Below are 23,263 nucleotides of genomic sequence, written 5' to 3' on the forward strand. Positions count from 1 at the left end.
TTCCACTCCATCGCTTTCGTCCTCTACCCCAATGTGTAGTTTGTTAACCCCGCGTTGCTGGAATAAAATGATTTCACCGGGGGCTAGAAATTTGGTAATGAGTTTTTCACCCTGAAATGTGTAAAAATAGCCAATTATCGCGGGCTGCGGTTGCTTGGGGTAACCCCAGCGGCAAAAACCAAACCGCGCCAAAATCTGCTTCTCCAGTGAGACTTTGCGGTAACCGGACGCCGCCGCGTTGGGTTTCAAGATGCAGATTGCAGTTTGTTGTTATGGGACCTGCGTATGACACACAAAACCAAGCGGTTAACAGCCCTTGTCCGGGGGACACGGCGCCCACCCGGCTGGGGGACACGGCGCCCACCCGGCTGGGGGACACGGCGCCCACCCGGCTGGGGGACACGGCGCCCACCCGGCTGGGGGACACGGCGCCCACCCGGCTGGGGGACACGGCGCCCACCCGGCTGGGGGACACGGCGCCCACCCGGCTGGGGGACACGGCGCCCACCCGGCTGGGGGACACGGCGCCCACCCGGCTGGGGGACACGGCGCCCACCCGGCTGGGGGACACGGCGCCCACCCGGCTGGGGGACACGGCACGCAAGCAGGCGGCAGGCAGACACTAGATGGACGACGAAATGTGGGATTCTCCTTTAATAAACCTCGGCAGGCACACAACTGATCTGAGCGGAAACGGGCACGGTCACCGACATGCAGCAATGTGCGGCTTCAGCGGCAAAAAATAAAAAACGACATTTCCAGAGCATTCGGTTTTCTCTAATTCCTGTTGCTAACGAAGCGTCCGCGATCCTTAATGTGCCAAATTATACAATGTATGTACAAAAATATATACTATTTTACAAAGATCCATATACAGTCCGCTCGGTACATTAAAATATATCGCAGGCACCCCCCCCCCCCCCGATGTCCGTGATGTCGGGTCGGTACAATACTGTGTGATTCGGGCCAATGTGTGGAAGGTGTCGTGGCTGGAGGAGTGATGGGACGTGGCTGGAGTGATGGGAGTTTGCTTATCAAACAATGGCAGGAAACCAAAAACATGAAAAGAAAAGATGAAGCCAACATCCAGCCGCACTTCCAGATACACCGGCCACACAGACTATCACAATCTGCAAGAAAACAAAAAGAAGCGGTGAATGTCAGCGGGACACGAGCCGACTAGCGGGCGCCGGCACACACAGCGGGCGCCGTGAATAAGGAATAAGGCCTCGCCGGCAGCGTTTGGGCTCCCAAGCAGTAAAAGTTTCACGGCCGCCGACTCTCACTCACCTGCTCGCTTTAAAAGCCTTCAGCTTCTGCACGAAGAAGGACTCTAGCACCTCTGCGCTCTGACAAAACGTGGAGTCGCTGGGGTTGTAGTAACGACAATTATCGAATATTTTGGTCATGTCTGCGACAAACTCGGTCAGCTTCTTATAGAACCGGCTCCGTATTCTCTCCTCCATCGTGGACAGGTCTGGAAAAGAGAGCGGACAGTCAGCGCGTCCAGCACCGCCAGAAACACGTGTGGTCTCACGGCTCAGACTACACTGGCTGGATCACGGGGCATCCGTCTGCGCGTGTACCAAAATGGGCGCGTCGCAGCATTTCAGCCGCATGCGACACGCAATGCATCCGCCGCCGGACCGACTACCCATTACATTCCCGGCGTGTCGCGGGTCACTGATCAGCTCGTGGGAAAACGTGAGCCTCTCGGCCCCCGGTCTGGCAGGGAAAGGGCCACACGTGTGACCCGCCTCACACACGGATTCCAGAGCTTCATTTATAAACTATTTCCTTACCCATCGGTTCCTTAATCACACGATAGTAATCTGGAGCATCCTCGGGGTCCACAGCCTCTAAGAAGGGCCACGCCATTTTGTGAGCCTGTGGATGAAGGGAGAAATGATTTGCTGTAATGCTCGGTGCCGGGGTCCGGGGATATGTGTCACTATAAATGAAACTCACAGAACCACCCACCGGGCGCTGAAAGGGTTAAGGTACACAGGAAGCCCCCCCCCCCAAACCGGCCACTGCCCCCCAGTCAGACTTTACCTGTAACGAACGCAGGACTCGCTTTAGCCCCTCGTAATCCTTGTCTGTTAAGGGGCTCAGCACCGTCATGGCGTCCTCCGTGGACTGGCATTCTGGGCACACATACTCGTCGATGTATTCCGCCTCACTCTGCAGAATGCCAACGCAGCGGCCGTGGAACCAGTTCTGGCAGCGATCGCATCCGATGTAAAATCTACGTGGCGAGCGTAAAACACAGAAGGTGAAACGCGGGAGACAGACGGGATATAGACATGCGCAAGCGAGGGCGCCGGAGGATTACTGTGTGCAGAGACGCGTCCGGCCCTCAAGCAGACAGCCGCTTACAACAAGCCGCACAACACGGAGCCACAAACACTACACACCACAAACACCGCGTCCTAGAGGAGCAGCGGACTCAGCGGATCCGTGGCAGTCATGCATCGCATGGCGTTTGGTCAGCCTCTGCCCTTCTTGCCGTCGCAGGGGGCAGCAGCGTGGCTTCCCATGGCGGGGCTCAGATCTCTGCATGCTCTCCGTGGCGCAGCGGGGATTATTAGCTAAGGAGGGAGCAGGGAGACGGCCGGACAGAGCGAGGTAAGCAGTGTGTGTATCGGGGGCTGCGATATCCAGCGATGCGGCCCGGTTAGTAAAAAAAGGATCTTGGACAGAACTCACTGCGAGTCGTCATAAGGCGTTCGGCAGATACAATATAACTCGTCGCCGCTCCCCTCCTGGGACCGCTTACAATCATTACAGATGTACACATCCACTTTCTTGGCTTCCTTCTCTGTGATGCCAACACATTCTCCATGATACCAGTTAGCACACAGCTCACAGCCAATATAGAACCTAAAACACATTCACAACAACATGACAAAGCAGCTGTCACCCCCCCGAACGCCGGAGACCCCCCGAGCGAGAGAGCGGGATCACATTCAAACCCCTTCCGATCAAATGGGGGCCGCACTCCAAATCCGGGAACCGTACGCAGTGCTACGAAGCAATGAGCGGCAGGACCGGGTCACACGGTCCCCTCCGACGTACGGGTTTACATATAACATGCTATCTAACGTGAATGAATGACAGAAGACACGCGCGAGGACACATGGAAAGTGGACGCGCCATTAATGATCACAAAGCCCGAGGATTCCAGATTTATTCCTCAAAAAGCGTAACAGAACCTCCAAAAAAGCTTTTATTTCTACAGCTGCAGCTCATCAGCCCAACACTGCCCTCTCGATACACCAAGGACTGCGTCTACTACTACTAGACACGGCTAAGTGACCTCTGGGCATTCAGACGTTACAGGGTTAAAGGTCTACGGCAAGATTTTGCTCTAAAAGTGTAATATTCAGCACAGCGGGCGGTGGAAACATCAAGATTCAGCGAAGACTAAAAACATGTCATCCGGACCCCATTCCACGGCGCCTGCCCTCCGACAAACACACGGGTGACGAGGACGTCGGGGGGCAGCGAGAGGCGTGCGGGGGCCACACGACTATTAGCATTACGGATGAAGACACAATGGCTGTACGGCGGACTGTGGAATAAACGGCAACTTACCTTTCCTGCGCCACAAACCTCTGCAGACTAACCCCAGAGCCCGGGGCAGAACTATTCCAATTGCCCTAATACCCCGCATCAATACAATCCAACAAGAGCCCTCGCGCACAACGAGATCGCGGGCCTCACACACACGTATGATCTACTGACACGCGGACAACATACATGCGCCTGCCAGGTGCCTGCTCTGCACCGCGGTTATCACATAAAACGGGGCATTTTATTCCCCCGTGTATCCGCACGGCCTCTGCGATGTTGGGAAGAGGAAACGCCAGGATTTTGATACCGTGACGCGGATGTGATGTCAGCGCGGGGTGAATGAGCTCACAAGCTTTCTGTACTCTGGCTAGGCTGCGCCCGTCTCCTCCCGCCGGCACCAAACGGCGTCCCGCCGCTAGCCGCACTTACTTGGACTCGTCGTACGGCGTCTTGCAGATGCAGTAGATCTTGGTGTCTTTCTTGTCGTCCTTTGAGGTAGTGGAAATCATCTTCTTCTTCTTGGACTTGGTGGGAGCCACTTCTTTCTCCTCCTCTCTCCTGCGCTTGTGCGAAGACAATGCGGTAGGCGTGGGGGGGGGGGAGGTGGCGGTCACAGTTTGCTGCGGCGGTGGTGGTGGAGACGGCAGCGGTGGAGGCGCTGGAGGGGTTAATACTGCCGCTTGTGCGCGCTCTCTCTCCTTTTTTATTTTATTCTGATCTTTCTTTAATTCGTCCTGTAAATGGAACGGAAACGGCATCAGAGAGCTTTCCTGACGTTATTTGCCCCGTTCGGAGACAAGATCACGGAGTGGTATGCGATAAAAGCCCCCGGGGGCCGCATCCCGCTGCTGCTGCTTTTACCAGCCGTGGTCACCTACCTGAACCTCGATCTGCAGGTCCTTGTCCAGAAGGGCCCGTTTCTTCAGGATCTCGGCCTTCAGCTGCTCCTTGTGTTTGAAGAGAAGGGCCGACAGCTTGCTCGCGTTCTGCTTGTTACGCTTCTGCTCCACGCTCTCCTCACGCTTCCTTTTTTTTGCCGCCTGCTTCTCCTCCTTATCTATTTTGTCCAAGATATATTTCATGACCTGGTTGCAAACGATCATCCTGGAAGACAAGATGTGAAGGTGTGATGGGCGACAGCGCGGGTCGTACCCTAACCTGCCGTGCCAAGGGTTAAATAAACCCAATAACGCCGAGCATCTAACCTTTGATTTTCTTCCCGTTCCACCGGGGTCATGGTCTTCTTCTGTTTCAGGTGCTCAATGGCTGCGTTCTGCTTCATCACAACCTGTGGGCAGCGTTAAGACACCGGAACATCAGAAAATGCCACGGGCCGGCCGCCGGGCAACGCCACAGTCAGGCACAGATTAGAGAAAATTACCTGTTTCTGTAGGATTTCACCCTGGCTGGATCCCTGCAGGGATTGCTCTCGTTTCACCTCCTGGCCTTTCTTCTTTTGCTGCTCCTGCAGTTGCTGGATCCTCTGCAGCTGCTCCTGGACGCTGGCCCCCTGGACAGCCACAATGTTCTGGATCTGGTGGGCCTGCACGGTGCCTCCCTGCTGAATCTGGAAGGGCAGCTGGAATTTTATCTGCTGCGGGATTCCGCCTGGCTGGGCCTGGATCTGAGCCACCACGTGGGGTGGTAGATGAGACACGACCTGCACCTGCTGGGGGACAGTAATGACCTGCGCCTGGGACGGCTGGATGTGGAGCTGGGCGCGGGACGGCGACTGGACGCTCACTTGATTAGCCGTCGGGACGTGGGCCTGAGACTGTGGCAGCGTGGAAGCCGGAAGCGGAGCTTGGATCTGGAAGGAAGCGGGCACGGTCACCTGAACGGAGCTTGGCTTGTGGCTCGAAGCCGGGGAAAGGGCTGGAGGCTTGGAATGGCTTAGTAAAGAAGCCTGAGCAGGAACCTGCACTGACACCTGGGGCACGGAAGCCGGAGTCAGGGGGCTTTTAGCTTCTTCTTGCGAGACCGCCGTCTGAACAGAGTGCGCCTGCTGGACCTCCTTGTGCTGTCCTGTCTCCGCCACCGGCAGGCGGCTTCCCGGGAGAGAAGGCGCCGGCTCCGCTGAGGGCCCCGTATCTGCCTGCGACGCGCCTGCTGGATGGGAGGCCGTGGGCTGCCGAGGCTGGACGTAGGCCATCGTCTGGGACTGAACGGGATGCGCCGGCTGCGACGCTGAGACCCGGGACTGATCTGCCGTCTCAGGCTGAGCCTGCGATGGAGCAGGAAGCTGGGGAGATGAGGTTGGAGCCAGCGGAGGCGGTGGGTTTGACTGCACCGGGTTCTGGGAAGCAGGTTTCTGTTCAGCGGCTGCAGAGACAAACATGTTATAGATTACGGGTACGTGGCGGAGAGACCCCCGGGCAGCCCCTTAATTCACAAAAGCTGGGTGATTCAGATAAGACTTTCCTGTATATCATAAAACATCACTGGAACTCACAGCAACATGTTTTAGGACACGACCGCAGACTAACTCACAGGAATGCTCACGCACCTTCAGGGAAAAGCTTCATACCTGACGAGACGCTCGACGGAGTCAATGTCGCCGTGGTGGGGGCTGAAGTAGACGTAGCGGGGAGGGGGGTGAAAAGGAACCGCTGGATGGTGCCGTTTGGCATTGCTGCTTGCATTAGTTGCTGCCCCGGGGCAGGAATGACCGTCACGCCCTGTGGAATCAGTTGTAACTGGCCCGTTGTCTGACCCTGACCTTGGACCACGACGGTCAGGCTCTGGTTTCCACCCTAAGAGAAAACGGTAGGTGTAAGCGAAGACTCGCGCGAGTGAAATCAGTCGGTACCCGGACACTGCGGGATCTCACCTGGCCCTGCGTTAGCTGTGTGAGTTGTGCCATGGTGAGTTTGACCTGGCCTTGCTGTGGCCGGGGTGTCTGCGGCGTGGTGGTCTGTTGAGACTGCGGCACAGGGGTGCCCATCCTCTGCCCGCTGACGGACGCGGTGCTGCTGGTGCTCGTGGCGGTGGAGACCGGCTGACCTCTGATGATCTGAGTCACAACTTGCTGAGGCTGGCCTGCAAAGGGAGCAAAAACCATCAAAAGGAGTCAAATTCCAACAACGCCAGCTCCAAACGGGAGAATCAAAGCAGATCTGCGTCAGCGCGTAGAATAAACGGATGTACCGGAGGGGAGAATTCCTTGCTGCACAACGAGCGGCGTGCGAATGATGCTCTTTCCTAACGTAGACTGCTGTAGCGGTGCTCGGATAACGGTCATTCCTGCGTTCATCTGAGTGCCGCCTGTGATTACCTGGAAGGAGACGACACTGACTTCCCTGCACCGTGTACCCCCTCAGCATTTAACGCGAGGAGCGGCTATTTCCGAACCCCCGGCCCCTAGGCAGCGGCTGCTCTTAGTCTCCATGGCGCCTGTAATAACAGTACCTGCGGACCGGCGCCCGGGGATGCGGCAGAATTGGCGTTGGGTCGGATGGTGACGGTCGCCGTCCGGGGCTGGAAAGTGGTAAAGGTCTGTTGGGCTCCGGTGCTGGATGGAATAATTCCCAGGACTTTCTGCTGAACCTGCACAACACCTGAGAGGAAAGCAGGATAGGAACGCGTTAACGCACAGAAGTCCGGACCTCTCTGTGGGCTACAAACACAATTGTGTTGCCGGCACATTCACCAGCAAAGCAGCAATTTGGTCAGGACTTTCCCAGACACTAACTGGGCTTCCGGTTATTTGGAAGGTCTGTGCCGAGATAGCGCTGGCAGATGTTACGGCCACGCCGGAGGCCGGAATCAAAAGACCAACAGATCACAGGTGTATCGGCAACAGACACCGGTATGAGATCGGAGAGTTTTCTGTCACTCGACGGCCTCATCAGCCCGACTCAAGAAGATGCAGCACATGCCCCGTACAGAGCACTGTCACCCCCACAGGTGGCCCTTCCACCCCTACCTGTGCTGCTCTGTCCTTGCTTCACCCAGGTGGCAAATGTTTGGTGGAAGTTCTTGTTCTGTTGAAAGGTGACCGTGGTCGGGGAGCCCACCTTTGTGGCCAGGACCACCTTGGTACCAGGTGTAACAGAGCTGGTTAAAGAGCCAACCATAACCTTGTGTGGCGTTGACACAGGAGGCACGGCACTGCTGGTTGTGGTGGCATTTGGCGTGTTGGCCGCAGGCGGCATCTGCTTCTGCTGTTCCAGTCGCTTCTAAAGACAACATTTTAAGCATCAGACCCAAGATGGACTTTAAAATAAAACCAAATGCTCCCGAAACATACATGTAACAAGTTACAGCCTGCAAATACGCACTGCAGCATTAAGCAGTTAAGCCATTCTTTATCAGAGAAAAGCAAGTCATTTTAAGGTAAGCCGGCTTGCACTTAACTAGCCAAACATCAAGATCCCTGGCTTGACCAGTCACGCACCTGCTGGTGGGCATCGAAAACACTGCATTTAAATAAATGTAAAAACTGGTCCGGGTCTGAAAATCATTATCCAGAGTCATGCCCGAGACCACAAAACCTCACGTGACGAGGTGCCCGTCTGATCGTATTATACAGCGAGCCCCCAGCGCGTCCCCACCTGCTGGGCCAACAGCCGCTGGTGCTTTAGTTGGGCTTCCACCTGGAGCTTCATCTCCTCACTCTTCTTCTGATCACTAACCTTAACCTGCTGCTCCGCAGCCTGAGCCTTCTCCTTCTCCACCCTGAAACAGAGAGACCGTGGCTTAGCACCTCACCAAGCCGACAGACAGAGATCACGGCTCAGAGCTTCGCCAACGCGTCACTGAAGCCACTGCTTAGCGAGTCCCCAACACATCATAACACCCAGCGGCGCTCAGACGCCATGGCTTCGTGTTACCCCAAAATGGCAAACAAAAGCAAATTACCTTTCCGAAAAACATTTTATCTCCCATAAATCGAGCTCCTCCTCCGGGACCCAGGTCTCCAGAATGACCGGCCCGGTCTGCTTGGGGGTTTCAGGTCTTTTGGGGCGAAGGGCACTGGACCGGAGACCTTTCCTCTGTGGTGTTGGCGTTTCTATGACACACGACAGGTGTGTGAAAACAGCACAACTTCATGCATTTGGATTACGTGGCACTAATGCACAATGCTCTCGGTCGCTTACCTTTGGGGGCTTCGGGAACACCAATTGGACAAATAATTTTGCGGATGCAATATTCGGAGCGTATTCCGTAGGGACTGGCGTCCCTCCTTTTTATGATCTCTGTAGTCGTAATCTCCGTTTCAGATGTTTCTAAAAACAATCGCAAGTTGCTAATGGTCTCAAAACCTTTAACATACATCGCAAGCCATCACACTGCCGCTTTAACGCAAGGACTTACCGGTCCGCGTGATCCCCCCACCGGGTGGTGGCTTGGCGGCCATATCATCCCATCGTAAACTTGCCCACAGTAAACGCAGCATCATGCTCACCCCGGCCAGAGATTTAACAGTCTGAAGGCGATACCTGTAATAAGGACAACATAATCCACCGGCTTATCCCGCACACCCCGCCGCCTGCGAGCGTCCCCCCCACCTACACTCCAATCCCATCTGTGGACACCACACGCGTCCTCTACTAAATCCCCAGGGGTGAAAATACACAGGCCTCTGGGGCAAAACACAGACAGAGCAAGTCCTACTGTAAGGATGGAAGCAGCTTAAAAGGCTATCGATCAAAATGTGGACGTGGTTTTGCGTTTGGGAGATAATCTGGGGCACCCGCAACGTACCTCCACGTTATCCCAAACGTCGGCCGGGGCGAAGGGTACGGCCAGATGTCTAGCACCGGTTTGGCATTGTAGCTGAACCCGGTAACCTCTCTGATGCCTCCTTTTCTCGACAGCTTTTTCAGGTCATCATTCGGCAGAACAAAAATGCTCTTTTTACTGCTTTTGGTGACGAATTTCCTGTAAGACGGGAGTGCCGTCCCAGACCGCGTCTTTTTTGGTCTGGTGAACTTAATCAGCTTCACTTTGTCTTTCGTTGAGTATTCTTTGCTCACGGTGGCGGAAAAGATGGTGCCAGACGCGGTGGTCATGGAGTCAGTCACCGACGTGGTCACCACAGTCTTGCTCTGTCCAGTCACCGACACGACCTCGCTGTTGGCAGTAGTGACTTTATTCGTGCTGGAAACAGACGTGTTTTCTGCGGAGGAGACAATCGTTTTCTCGTTGACGGAAACCGACCCGCCAGATACTTCCACGACAGTCCTACAAGTTGATACCACCGAGGTGGTGGTCGTGGTGATTTCTGTAACCACAGTTTTTATTGTCGTGGTCCCATTCAAAGCGTCCGAGGACAAGCCGTTCGGCTCGGCGGAGTCGCTGCTGAGGCTCGATTCCTCCCCGGATGTCGCCGGTGATGGGGTTTCTTTTGGCTCCTGTTCTTTGTCCATCTCCCTCGTCATATTAAGGCCAGCAGCGGTGGGGACGGTACATTTTGGGGAATGAGCTGCCAGAGCTCTCGGTTCATGTGCCGTCTCGCCGTCTTGGGACGGGCTGGAAAACGGAGGGGGACTGGCATTGCTTTTCTTGTCCACACTTTCCACGGCAATGTCTCCGTTCATGAAGGGCTTGGTCGCGGGCTCCATTGACGTAACTCGGCGTTCACACTCCGAGGCAGCTCTGGAGAGGTTATTTACCTTTGGCTCAGTAAAATTAACAGTCTTGTTCTCTAACACGTCATCAGTTAAACAGTCTTTTCCAGAATTAACCACCTTCCCGTTGATCCGAGTGGGTACTTCCGCCTTCTCCATGTTAGGCTTTATGACTGCCTTCTCTTCACGTGGATATACAGGACTTGGAGAGAGTTCTTGGTCTCCCCTTACCTGCCGGCCGTTAGGAGAAGACACCGTTTTGGGTACAAAAGGGTTTTCCGGCTCCAAATCCGTTACCGAGAGATCTTTTCCTTCGCGGGAATCATTTTTGTTTGCCGTCATCTCGGTGGAGTTTTGGTTGCCTCCGTTTTCCTCGCCGGGTAAATTGTTTTCTGAGCACGGCTGATGTTTGGATTCTCTGGCACGCGAAGCGGTGTCTGCCTGCAACCTAGAAGAGTTCTTCAAAAGAACATTTTCGGAATGGTCCTGGAGACTCCCTTCAACGTCTGAGGTCTTGACATCAGTTGGGTCCCTGCTTGAGGAAGTCTCGCCGTGCACAGCTGCGCTCTGGGGTAGAGGGTGTCCCAACCGCGTTCCGTTCAGACACCCCGCTGCCGTTAAATCACTGCTTGGCAAGGTCTCTCTGTTTTCTGTCTGTTTGGGGCCGAGGGCCGTGTCTGCCTTGTCCTTGGTCAGACTCTCTGAATCGGACAGCTTGTCGGCCTGCTGGCTTTCAGATTCCCGGTTGAATTCCTCCAGGAGGTCTCGGCACGGCACGCTCACTTTGTGCTCCGGGGTGTCACATTTGCGTTTTGCGCTCTCCGACGAACTCTTCTGGGGATCCCTACGGCTCAGTTTTAGTTTTTCTATCCGCTGTTTTTCTTCAAGTGTAAACTGCTTGACTCTCCTTTCCAACAACCCATCCAGCCTGGAGGCTTTCACTTTCTTTCTATACCAAGTTCTTGCTTGAAAACCCTCGCTCACGTTTATTAAGTCCACGTCAGGAAAGGTTTCTTCATTTTTTGGACACTTTTCAGATTTGATCTCATCCACGTCCATCGGCTCCTCTTTCACAGACCCCTCGTTTTCACAGCGCGAATCCTTGAGATCTAACAATAGAAGATTTGTTGAGTTAATTCAACCGGTGCAGATATGTATAAAACGTAACGATTACCGTGACAATTAGCCAGCGCTGACAGGGAAGCAACGTACTAAAATAACATGACAGAAGCTGTTAATGTACACAAGGGTCCAGCGTCCCTTCAGTAACTCCGCAATAAACCCAACACTCGGATAAACGGGAGACTCCAGTAAACACCGCAGCACCCTGTCCGGAGCTACATTTAGTTAATCGCTTCCGCTCACACTCGGCCACTGAGTTGGTACTTACCTTTCGTCACTGACAGACCAGTGTCAGCTGGCTTCTCATGGGTGTCCATTTTACAGTCTTCTGATTTTGTTTCCACTTTAATTTGGTCCCTCTGTTCATCCTGATCCGTCTCCTTGCTTTCAGTAAGCTCGGAGGGATTTGGCTTTGTCTCGTTCGCGTTGGTCTCAGATTTGATTGTTGTACGATTATCAGTTTCTTCTTTAGGTTTTTCTATTGGAATAAATAGAAAACCACATTGGCTGCTGCTGAATAAGGCCTGGTCGCAAATCCCATTACAGACTGAAGCACGCATTACACGGGGTGAGCGATTTGGTTGATAAACAGCGAACAAAACCAGTTTATTGTTTGAACAATACAGAAGCCCTTCATAGTGAACAGTGATAGCAGTGATCTGAAACCATCCTGCAAAGTCCTGCTTAGAGAAGAAAGCCTGAGGAGTTAAACATCGTAGCCCGGTTGGCACTACTAAATAGTATCAATGACTGCGGCTTACCCAAGGCTTTTCTGTACGATACGTTGGTGTTTCCAGGAAAGTGAGGAAGAAACCTGTGCACGTGGGTTTTACTGACCCAGCACCAGCCTCCATACCCCGTCACTCTGTACTCCTCTCCCTTCTGTTTCCAGACCTGCAGAGAAGACACGTGTCACGGCCGATGTGGCTGCCGGTCTATGTTTGCGGACAGCGACCTCCATGCAACATACCTGATGTTTCACGGGAAAGGTGTACTTCACCCACGTGGCCTGCTGCATGCTCTCCTCCTCCTCTTGCTTCCTCTCCTTTTTCTTCACTTTGTCTTTCTCTTCCCTTTCAATGGAAGTCATTCGACGCAACCTGAGCAAGCGATAAAGAAAAAGTTTACTACTAAAATATTTTACACAGTGTTAGGCGGCCAAAAGGATCTTGTCTATTTCTCGCATTGGAAAGAACAGGTGATTGTAGGGATTTCCAGGGGGCCGCAGCGACGTGAAAAGCAGCACTTTGTTTAAACCCCTTCCGCTACACCAACAAAACTCCAACAGTCATTAAGTGTAAAATACTATTTGGCAGATTTGGAAGGCCACAGTCATCTAACAAGTCAAACCGCAAAATACCTACCGTGTGTGACCCAGCGAGTCCCTCCAGACCGGAAGCATGACGACCGGCTTGATTGCGCATTCCAATATGGCCAACGCCAGCGCAAATTCTCGTGGCTTGCTGCACATGTGGACAGCCTTAATCCAGTTTGCTCTAAATGGGTAAATGTATGAACACACATTACGCAAGGACTCGAAATCCAGAACTAAATCAAAAACAAGCAAATCTGGAAACGATATTTATACGGGCTGGCCGGCTTAGTAGGTATAAAGCTATGAATGGGGACTTGCTGCATTACAAGACACGCTTTACATGTAAGATTTGAATAAGCTCAGGCAGCACTAATCCCGGCTCGGCGATTACCTGTGCGACGGCCAGTTGGGGTGGAGGAACGGTGCGGAGATGTTGCTTTCCAGCTGTATGATGGTCAGCCGCAACGTGGATATGGTCAGTACCTTCGAGCCGTGCACAGAGCCGTTCCATTTGAACTCCCCGCTGGTGGACACGCAGAACTTGTGCGACAGATGCCTCCGCTTGTCGTGATCCTCCCTGTGCTGGTGTTTGTTCAGTGCGAACGAGTTTGTGGTGTACTGGTTGTGATACACGCGGTATTTACCTTCTTGGCCAAGTTTAAAATAATTGCTCAAAGTGCCTTTCATGACCAATTCCTTCCTCGTGCTCAGCCGGGAGATTTCTCCTTGAGAGTTCACCACCAGAACCTGTAATTGAAAAGCAAACCAAATGAATAAAAGGAAAGGCAGCTTGAGAAACCCAGAGAACCCGAGCACCGACTAACCCTAAAACGAGCTAAACTCATGAAAATACGCTTTGCAATAAAACGAGAGCGCAGAATGCAGGTTACCAGCAAAAATAATCTTCCCACGTAACGCAATAAAGCAAAAAGTGCTCTGAAAGTTCTCATCTTTTGGAGAGATTACGAAGCAGAGATTGTAAAAAATGAACGCACTCAGATGAAAACGGACACCCAAGAAAGCCCAAAAATATGGCCAGATCTGGGGGGGTTTTCCCTCCAAATGAGCCCACACAAGATTTGTTTTGCAGATCTGCCCACAGAAGAATCCGGTGCCAGGTACGAGCATTACATTATGGCGTTACGATAAATGGATGAACATGGGAAGACAATGAATACATCTTCACGAGTCAAACCTCAAGCTGGAACGAATCCGCCACCAGAGGGAGCAGGGTCTTGGACAATTGTGGAATAGTGTAAGTGAGCCACAAAGGAGTAGTTCAACATTCATTAGCAAAGCCATGTGGCAGACAAAGGGGTAACCCAATAACTACTGAGCTGAAACTAAAAAAGCCAAAATGGTGGGTTAAAGGGGTCCACTGAGTGCAGTTTGGTCCATACGTGGAGGACGCAAAATCAACACAAACCTCTCTGCCTTCCTTATAAATCTTATTTGCTTCATGGACAGCAGCAGAGACCTGTTGGATCTTCAACAGACTTAACTTGCTGTCTGGGTTCCGTAACCTCGTCACCATGCGCGTGGATCCCGGAGTTCCTTTCCCTGCGTGCGAAGGGTCACTTGCGTCTTCACCGCCCTTCTCCAATTTTACATCGCTGGACGCTAAAGAGATTAAAACATGCCCGGTGTGATGACCCACAGCACAGGAATCTCACGTGACACACATCAGACACGTGAAGCAAAGCGTTACGTTACCCGTCTCCTCCGGCTTGGGTATTTTATTGCTGCTCTCCGTACTGTCGCTCGGTTTGCTGGACTCACTTGCTGAGCTGCGCTGCTCGGGAAAGGACGGGCTGGAGTTGTTCTCTTTGTCAAGCTGCTGGGCCGATTCTTGATCAGCAGCATCTGGTTCTACACAAGATATGCTAGGATTAGGATGTGATGCCTGCAGCCACCAGCAGGAGGCGACACCTAACAGAGCACCACATGGGCGATCCACAAAGATTTGGCACCAAAGGTCGACGTACCCGGCACAGCTGCTGGCATCTGCGTGACTGCGGCTTTCTCGCTCTCCGCGCCTTTGCCCCCATGTTCCTGGACTCCTTGTGGTTCCATTTCTGCAGCCAAGGCTTTTGTGCCGCTCACAGTGTCAGGAGTGACTTCCTCCGCCGGTCTTTTCTCTCCATCTGTTGGATCTGCAACAAAAAGCACAAACCTGTCTCATCAACCTGGGGTACAAAAACAAAAACAGCCTTTGTGGATTTCTTCCTGAGCATCTTCACAAACCCACAAAGACTATTTAGGGCTGATGCATCTCAGTCTTCTAATAAGCGAATGCTACCGACAGAATGGAATATCTGAACCCATGCGCAGCCGACGAAGGGACGGGCAGCCGACGAAGGGACGGGCAGCCGACGAAGGGACGGGCAGCCGACGAAGGGACGGGCAGCCGACGAAGGGACGCTCTTCCCATTATTTTTTCGGATCCTTGGTACGCAAACACTCTAATCCAAAACCCTCTCCCTCTGGATCCCCTCTGCACACAAACATGCCGAAGCGTTATCCGGATCCTTCTGCGCCAACTCACCCCCTGTCTTTGGGTGATCTGGATCTTGTGTGGACTCCTGAGTGGGTTTGCACGCGTCCTGCTTGGGGTCTGATGGACCATCCTTGCTTTTCTCAGCCAAAGCTTCACCAACGCTTTCCGATGGGCTTTTTTCTTCAGTAATGCTGTTTTCTTCTGTTTCCCCTTGTTTGGCCTTAATGCGCTCCAGTAATTCTTCTAATCAACAAGACAAAAGAAACAGGATTTGAAAACGAACATTTTATATACCGTATAATAAACCCATGTGAGGTCCCGCTCACCTCCCCGGAGAGAATTACATGTATGTTTGGAGGACGGCGATGCCCGCTTACAGACTACTACAGAACCCTTAAACCCCGTTATATTAAAGCACTCAGATGGAACATAATATTCACGAGCCCCGTGAGCCAGCACAAGCTGCAGTACGCGAGCCCCGTGAGCCAGCACAAGCTGCAGTACGCGAGCCCCGTGAGCCAGCACAAGCTGCAGTACGCGAGCCCCGAGAGCCAGCACAAGCTGCAGTACGCGAGCCCCGTGAGCCAGCACAAGCTGCAGTACGCGAGCCCCGTGAGCCAGCACAAGCTGCAGTACGCGAGCCCCGTGAGCCAGCACAAGCTGCAGTACGCGAGCCCCGTACCGTTCACCACAGACAGGTAGGATCTGTTGTTTCCGCGGGCTTTATTGGTCAGCTCCTCGGTTATGTCCATGTGTCGGTGGATTTCTTCCTCCATTTCCGCCAGCGTCTTGCAGAGGTCGGCTTCCCACAGATCTTTGTCCAGACGCTCCAGTAGCTCCTGCAGCTGAAGCTTGCTGCTGTAGTACCAGATCTTCTTTGATGTTTTGGTGTCTTCCTCGCTGAACAGGAAAAAAAGAGAATCAGCACATAATCTACTCCTCCGCTGGTCACTATCTGCAGCGGCTGCCAGTCCAACGCGCGGTCATCGCAGCGACAAACTTCAGATACAGTTCTAAGGGATAAAGCGGCTCTTTACATTTAATATCAAGTCGCATTAAATGCAGCCCAAGCAACGCTGCATCACGCAGTCAATAAATGGCTATTTTACGCCAGAAAGACGTTAATATAATTTCAACGAAAAGGACGCAAACAACGCGCTGCACACATCTATTAACGAAGAAACCCGGAAGGAGGGCTGGAACCGGTCTGCTGCAGACCATCACGTTGTACAAGCAGCACAGCGGGACCGACTACAATCATTACCTACCGCGGGGATCACAGCCGCAGCTGCCCTAAAACCTCCATGGCAAAAGTAAGAGGTTAATAGAGAAGCGTGACTGCTGCATGCGCGGCCGGGAACCTCTGCGTGGCGCAGGCCACAGAACTTACATTATAATCCGTCTGTTCAGAAACCAGTATTTCCGCCTGTTCCGGTCGTAGCCAATGGGCTCGTGCCTGATGTAGGGTTTATTTTTTTGGATTTCGGGGACGCAGTCGTTGACCCCCGGTACTTTGTGGGCCACGCAGACCTCGCACTGCCATTCGTCCTCGGGCACCTCCTCGAGAGGGGGCTTCACGCACTCCAGATGGTAGACGGCAGAGCACGTTTCACAGCAAAGTAAATCCCCGAGTTTGTGGCAAACACGGCAGTGGTCGTCGTACTGGATCACGCCTTCTGACATTAACTCCTCGCGGGCAATGTTCGTGGTAAGAAATTGATCCACTAAAAAAAGGAGAACCTGCACTTTGCTTTCTATTGGTCCGTAGGGGTAATCGTCCACCTCCTGGAAGGGAAGCACCTGATGGTATTCCTTGTCGCTCTCACAATAAGCCCGCAGAACCTCCGGCCACGTCATACCATCTATGAAATACAGGGTGGAATTAACGCTGTCCTTAAGATCAGCAGGTCCGAATGTAGTATTCGACGTGTCCTCCTCGCGTAAAACCGCTTTCAGAAGCGCCACGTGAGTCTCCGCCATGAGAGTACACTGTTCTTGACTCACAAGGGCAGCGCAGAAGTCCTCGAAGCGGAAAGGAGAAAGTCGTAACACGGCTCCAAAGTTCCTCAGGACTTCGTAGATGGCGACCACGTTGAGTAAGTGCTCGTTAGGAAGCATGAGGTCCTCGGAGGACTTGGGGAAGTCCAGCGGTGGGATGTCTTTCTCCTCAAATATTGGGGAGCGAGGGCGATGGACGCGGGGTTTCCGCCTCCCTGGAAATATAAAAGGAAAGATGTTAATTGAAGTAAAGAAACGTCTGTCGGAATAACGATAAGCAGAGATTTTTACTATTTACACAGAACGGACTTTAAGTGACCGCCTGTAACAAACGGCGACGAACGCTCTGCTCACAACACATCAGAAACACAGCCAGAGAAGCAAAGACTAAACCTATATCACGGGAGGAATATACCGGCTGAGCCAGAGAGGATCCCATATCACGGGAGGAATATACCGGCTGAGCCAGAGAGGATCCCATATCACGGGAGGAATATACCGGCTGAGCCAGAGAGGATCCCATATCACGGGAGGAATATACCGGCTGAGCCAGAGAGGATCCCATATCACGGGAGGAATATACCGGCTGAGCGTTAGTGGATCCCATATCACGGGAGGAATATACCGGCTGAGCCAGAGAGGATCCCATATCACGGGAGGAATATACCGGCTGAGCCAGAGAGGATCCCATATCACGGGAGGAATATACCGGCTGAGCCAGAGAGGATCCCATATCACGGGAGGAATATACCGGCTGAGCGTTAGTGGATCCCATATCACGGGAGGAATATACCGGCTGAGCCAGAGAGGATCCCATATCACGGGAGGAATATACCGGCTGAGCCAGAGAGGATCCCATATCACGGGAGGAATATACCGGCTGAGCCAGAGAGGATCCCATATCACGGGAGGAATATACCGGCTGAGCCAGAGAGGATCCCATATCACGGGAGGAATATACCGGCTGAGCCAGAGAGGATCCCATATCACGGGAGGAATATACCGGCTGAGCCAGAGAGGATCCCATATCACGGGAGGAATATACCGGCTGAGCGTTAGTGGATCCCATATCACGGGAGGAATATACCGGCTGAGCGACAGAGGATCCCATATCACGGGAGGAATATACCGGCTGAGCGTTAGTGGATCCTATATCACGGGAGGAATATACCGGCTGAGCGTTAGTGGATCCCATATCATGGGAGGAATATACCGGCTGAGCCAGAGAGGACCCCATATCACGGGAGGAATATACCGGCTGAGCGACAGAGGATCCCATATCACGGGAGGAATATACCGGCTGAGCGTTAGTGGATCCCATATCACGGGAGGAATATACCGGCTGAGCGTTAGTGGATCCCATATCACGGGAGGAATATACCGGCTGAGCGTTAGTGGATCCCATATCACGGGAGGAATATACCGGCTGAGCGTTAGTGGATCCCATATCACGGGAGGAATATACCGGCTGAGCGTTAGTGGATCCCATATCACGGGAGGAATATACCGGCTGAGCGTTAGTGGATCCCATATCACGGGAGGAATATACCGGCTGAGCGTTAGTGGATCCCATATCACGGGAGGAATATACCGGCTGAGCGTCCCGATGCATCTCATAACTTCTGTAACTTTTCCACACATTGTTTGCAATAGAATTCCTTGAGAATCGTTACTCTGGGTAAAGTAATGAATACAGAACGAGCCGTAGTAATCGACGTCCTTCCATCTTTCAGTATCGCCATGGAAACACCAAAAAAGATAGAATATCCATGAGAAAAACAGCTTAGAGAGTCAGAGAAGGTACACCGCGAGACACTTCCACCGGAGGGAGCACGGCCGTCGTGAGAGCGTCACAACACACAACCACGTCATCCGATTACACGCCGTGCAAAGCGGCCCCACGGCACGAGGGCTCCTGTCCGCCAGAGCCAAACGACGCGCGCTCCCCCAAACCACGGCGCGAAATAATACTAACACCAACAATAATAATAATACTAACAACAGTAACAAAAAACTAATAATAATAATAACAATTCTAATAATGCTAATAATACTAACAGCAATGATACTAATAATTACAATAATAACGATAATAATACTAATAATAATACGGTCCGTGGAGCCACACGAAGGCGGGCGAGATGGACAATCCGCCACGCCATACCCCGCCAGTCTCTCTGTCACTACCCGGCATCTAAGGATTTAGAAGAAGCCAGGGGTAGAAGCCCTGCCGGGCCCCGGTAATATCCCCCACTAGGCACAGATTATCCTGCAACTCTTATTACATGGGGGGGGGGGGGTAATGCGTAATATATATATATATATATATATATATATATATATATATATATATATATACACATATACACAAACACACAGACAGGACGCCTGACCATTACACCAACAGGGGCTTTGATGACATCACATTCTAATACACAGACATTAATATGAAGTCACCCCCCCTTTGCAGACATAACGGCTTCCGCTTTCCCGGGAGGGATTTCCACAAGATTTTGGGGAGTTTCTGAAGGATTTTTGCCCAAAATCTTGTGGAAATCCTTCCCAGAAGAGCGGAAGCCGCTGTGTCTGAAAAGGGGGATGACTTCATATTAATGTCTGTGTATTAGAATGTGATGTCATCAAAGCCCCTGTTGATGTAATGGTCAGGCGTCCCGATACTTTTGGCCATACAGTGTATGCGCTGTGGTATCCGGCACAGAGGCGGTTAAGTCCTGTAAACTGCGGCCCCCGTGGATGCATCCCGGTGCCGTGTGTGACTCCTTCCTATCAGAACCTTCACCCCCCACGTGCATCAATGAGCCTCGGCCGCGCATGACCTGGTCGTCTCGCTGTCACAATGTGGCCCTCAGACCCTTAAGCTGCTTGTTCTCCTGCTTCTAACACCCCTCGAGCCACGACAACGAAAGAACCCGGTGCAGGGTATTACCCGGGGGGCTGTATATTGGGGTGCTGGGTATTACCTGGGGGCTGTATATTGGGGTACAGTGTATTAATCGGGGTGCCGTGTATAGTGGTACTGGGTATTATCCGGGGGGCTGTATATTATTGGGGTGCAGTGTATAGTGGTACTGGGTATTATCCGGGGGGCTGTATATTATTGGGGTGCCGTGTATAGTGGTACTGGGTATTATCCGGGGGGGGGCTGTATATTATTAGGGTACAGTATATAGCGGTACTGGGTATTACCAGGGAGGCTGTATATTATGGGGGTGCTGTGTATAGTGGTACTGGGTATGACCCGGGGGGGCTGTATATTATTGGGGTACAGTGTATAGCGGTACAGGGTATGACCCGGGGAGCTGTATATTATTGGGGGGCTGCGTATAGTGGTACTGGGTATTATCCGGGGGGGCTGTTATTGTGGTGCCGTGTATAGTGGTACTGGATATTACCGGGGGGGCTGTATATTATTGGGGTGCAGTGTATAGTGGCAAGGGCATTACCCGGGGGGCTGTATATTATTGGGGTGCAGTGTATAGTGGTAAGGGCATTACCCGTGGGGCTGTATATTATTGGGGTGCTGTGTATAGTGGTACTGGGTATTATCCGGGGTGGTGTATATTATTGGGGTGCCGTGTATAGTGGTACTGGGTATTACCCAGGGGGGCTGTATATTATTGGGGTACAGTGTATAGCGGTACAGGGTATGACCCGGGGGGCTGTATATTATTGGGGGGCTGCGTATAGTGGTACTGGGTATTACCCGGGGGGGGCTGTATATTATTGGGGTGCAGTGTATTACCCGGGGGTCTGTATATTATTGGGGTGCAGTGTATAGTGGTACTGGGTATTACCCGGGGGGGCTGTATATTATTGGGGTGCCGTGTATAGTGGTACTGGGTATTACCCGGGGGGGCTGTATATTATTGGGGTGCAGTGTATAGTGGTACTGGGTATTACCCGGGGGGGGGGCTGTATATTATTGGGGTGCAGTGTATAGTGGTACTGGGTATTACCCGGGGGGCTGTATATTATTGGGGTGCAGTGTATAGTGGTACTGGATATTACCCGGGGGGGGGCTGTATATTATTGGGGTGCAGTGTATAGTGGTACTGGGTATTACCCGGGGGGGCTGTATATTATTGGGGTGCAGTGTATAGGGGTACTGGGTATTACCCGGGGGGGGGCTGTATATTATTGGGGTGCAGTGTATAGTGGTACTGGGTATTACCTGGGGGGGTGTATATTATTGGGGTGCAGTGTATAGTGGTAATGGGTATTACCCGGGGGGGGCCTGTATATTATTGGGGTGCAGTGTATAGTGGTACTGGGTATTACCCGGGGGGGGGGGTGTATATTATTGGGGTGCAGTGTATAGTGGTAATGGATATTACCCGGGGGGGGGGTGTATATTATTGGGGTGCAGTGTATAGTGGTACTGGGTATTACCCGGGGGGGGGTGTATATTATTGGGGTGCAGTGTATAGTGGTACTGGGTATTACCCGGGGGGGGGGCTGTATATTATTGAGGTGCAGTGTATAGTGGTACTGGGTATTACCCGGGGGGCTGTATATTATTGGGGTGCAGTGTATAGTGGTACTGGGTATTACCCGGGGGGGGCTGTATATTATTGGGGTGCAGTGTATAGTGGTACTGGGTATTACCCGGGGGGGGCTGTATATTATTGGGGTGCAGTGTATAGTGGTACTGGGTATTACCCGGGGGGGGGGGCTGTATATTATTGGGGTGCAGTGTATAGTGGTAATGGGTATTACCCGGGGGGGGTGTATATTATTGGGGTGCAGTGTATAGTGGTACTGGGTATTACCCGGGGGGGGGGGGCTGTATATTATTGAGGTGCAGTGTATAGTGGTACTGGGTATTACCCGGGGGGCTGTATATTATTGGGGTGCAGTGTATAGTGGTACTGGGTATTACCCGGGGGGGGGGGTGTATATTATTGGGGTGCAGTGTATAGCGGTACTGGGTATTACCCGGGGGGGGGCTGTATATTATTGAGGTGCAGTGTATAGTGGTACTGGGTATTACCCGGGGGGCTGTATATTATTGGGGTGCAGTGTATAGTGGTACTGGGTATTACCCGGGGGGGGCTGTATATTATTGGGGTGCAGTGTATAGTGGTACTGGGTATTACCCGGGGGGGCTGTATATTATTGGGGTGCAGTGTATAGTGGTACTGGGTATTACCCGGGGGGGCCTGTATATTATTGGGGTGCAGTGTATAGTGGTACTGGGTATTACCCGGGGGGGGCTGTATATTATTGGGGTGCAGTGTATAGTGGTAATGGGTATTACCCGGGGTGCTGCTGTACGTGCTGTGGCTCCGGAAGCTGCTCTCGGTGCAGTAGCTGCCATCGTCGTCCTCCTCCTCCTCTTCCTCCTCCTCGCGGTAGTCCGAGTCCTCCATGTCTTCGTCGTCATGGTCTGTGTCGCTGTGGCCCTCAGGGGCCACATCCTCCCCGCTGTCCTCTTCGCTCTCATGGTCGTCATAGACCACCTTGCTGGGGGTGCTGCGGCCCCGGCCCCGGCCCGTTCCTGTCGTCCTCCGCTTTCGGCCCCGGGGGGAGGGGGCAGCGTGGCCCTTGGGTGTCTGGGGGGCCCAGCGGCCCCTGCTGCTGCCCCGGAGCCGGGAGCGGAGGCCAGCGGTGGGCCCGGGGGAGCAGTCGGGCAGCGGTGGGGTCTTAGGTGGCCTTCCTCGCCGACCCCTCATGCTAGGAAAGTTTTCTTGCCGCCGATTGGACCGGACACAGCAGGCGGGAGGCAGAGGGCGCGCTCCGGGACCGCTCACTCCGAATTGGCGGCGCCTCGCTCCGGATCAGCCGCCATCTTGGACCTTCTCTCAGTGACTGGAGGCGAGCTCAGGCCCCGTCACGTGACCGCAGAAAGGGCGGCCGCTAGCGGGCGACTGCAGGTACTGCAGCGGAGAGAGCGCCACCTGGCAGCGGCTGGGGTACTGCAGCGGAGAGAGCGCCACCTGGCAGCGGCTGGGGGTACTGCACGGGGAGACCGGGGAACCCACCGAGTAGGAACTTCGTGGATTTAGTTCACGGAGAGGTCAGAATCTACGGGAGAAGCAGTGATAGCGAGTATCTATCCCGATATATCACACACGGTATCAGTGTATCTGCACACGTGACGTACTATATTATCTATCAGTGTATCTGTGCGGTACGGAGCTCAGTACAGAGCACACTACCGCC

The 23,263-nt window shown here is 53.0% G+C and overlaps 1 protein-coding gene across 1 annotated transcript; it reads right to left on the minus strand.

The window, feature by feature from the left end:
* Positions 1-245: 245 nt before the first annotated feature.
* Positions 246-22,473, minus strand: LOC149281880 (nucleosome-remodeling factor subunit BPTF-like). Its single transcript, XM_089498804.1, has 32 exons — positions 22,359-22,473; positions 16,473-17,295; positions 15,765-15,982; positions 15,131-15,325; positions 14,571-14,738; positions 14,299-14,454; positions 14,012-14,205; positions 12,977-13,332; positions 12,635-12,766; positions 12,241-12,370; positions 12,032-12,164; positions 11,539-11,748; positions 9,283-11,257; positions 8,893-9,017; positions 8,676-8,804; positions 8,437-8,587; positions 8,130-8,253; positions 7,505-7,754; positions 7,201-7,338; positions 6,993-7,133; positions 6,724-6,870; positions 6,407-6,615; positions 6,083-6,329; positions 4,958-5,898; positions 4,782-4,864; positions 4,455-4,680; positions 4,006-4,310; positions 2,710-2,883; positions 2,056-2,248; positions 1,803-1,887; positions 1,291-1,477; positions 246-279 (listed from the first exon to the last, which is right to left on the minus strand). Exons 1-32 carry the CDS (start codon positions 22,468-22,470, stop codon positions 246-248), a joined length of 8,691 nt encoding a protein of 2,896 aa, XP_089354930.1. The 5' UTR covers positions 22,471-22,473.
* Between the last annotated feature and the right edge of the window lie 790 nt (positions 22,474-23,263).

Source organism: Sceloporus occidentalis, unplaced genomic scaffold (assembly GCF_023333645.1).
Source record: "Sceloporus occidentalis isolate IW3139 unplaced genomic scaffold, rSceOcc1.0.p SCAF_126, whole genome shotgun sequence".
In the NCBI taxonomy this organism is placed as follows: Eukaryota; Metazoa; Chordata; class Lepidosauria; order Squamata; family Phrynosomatidae; genus Sceloporus; species Sceloporus occidentalis.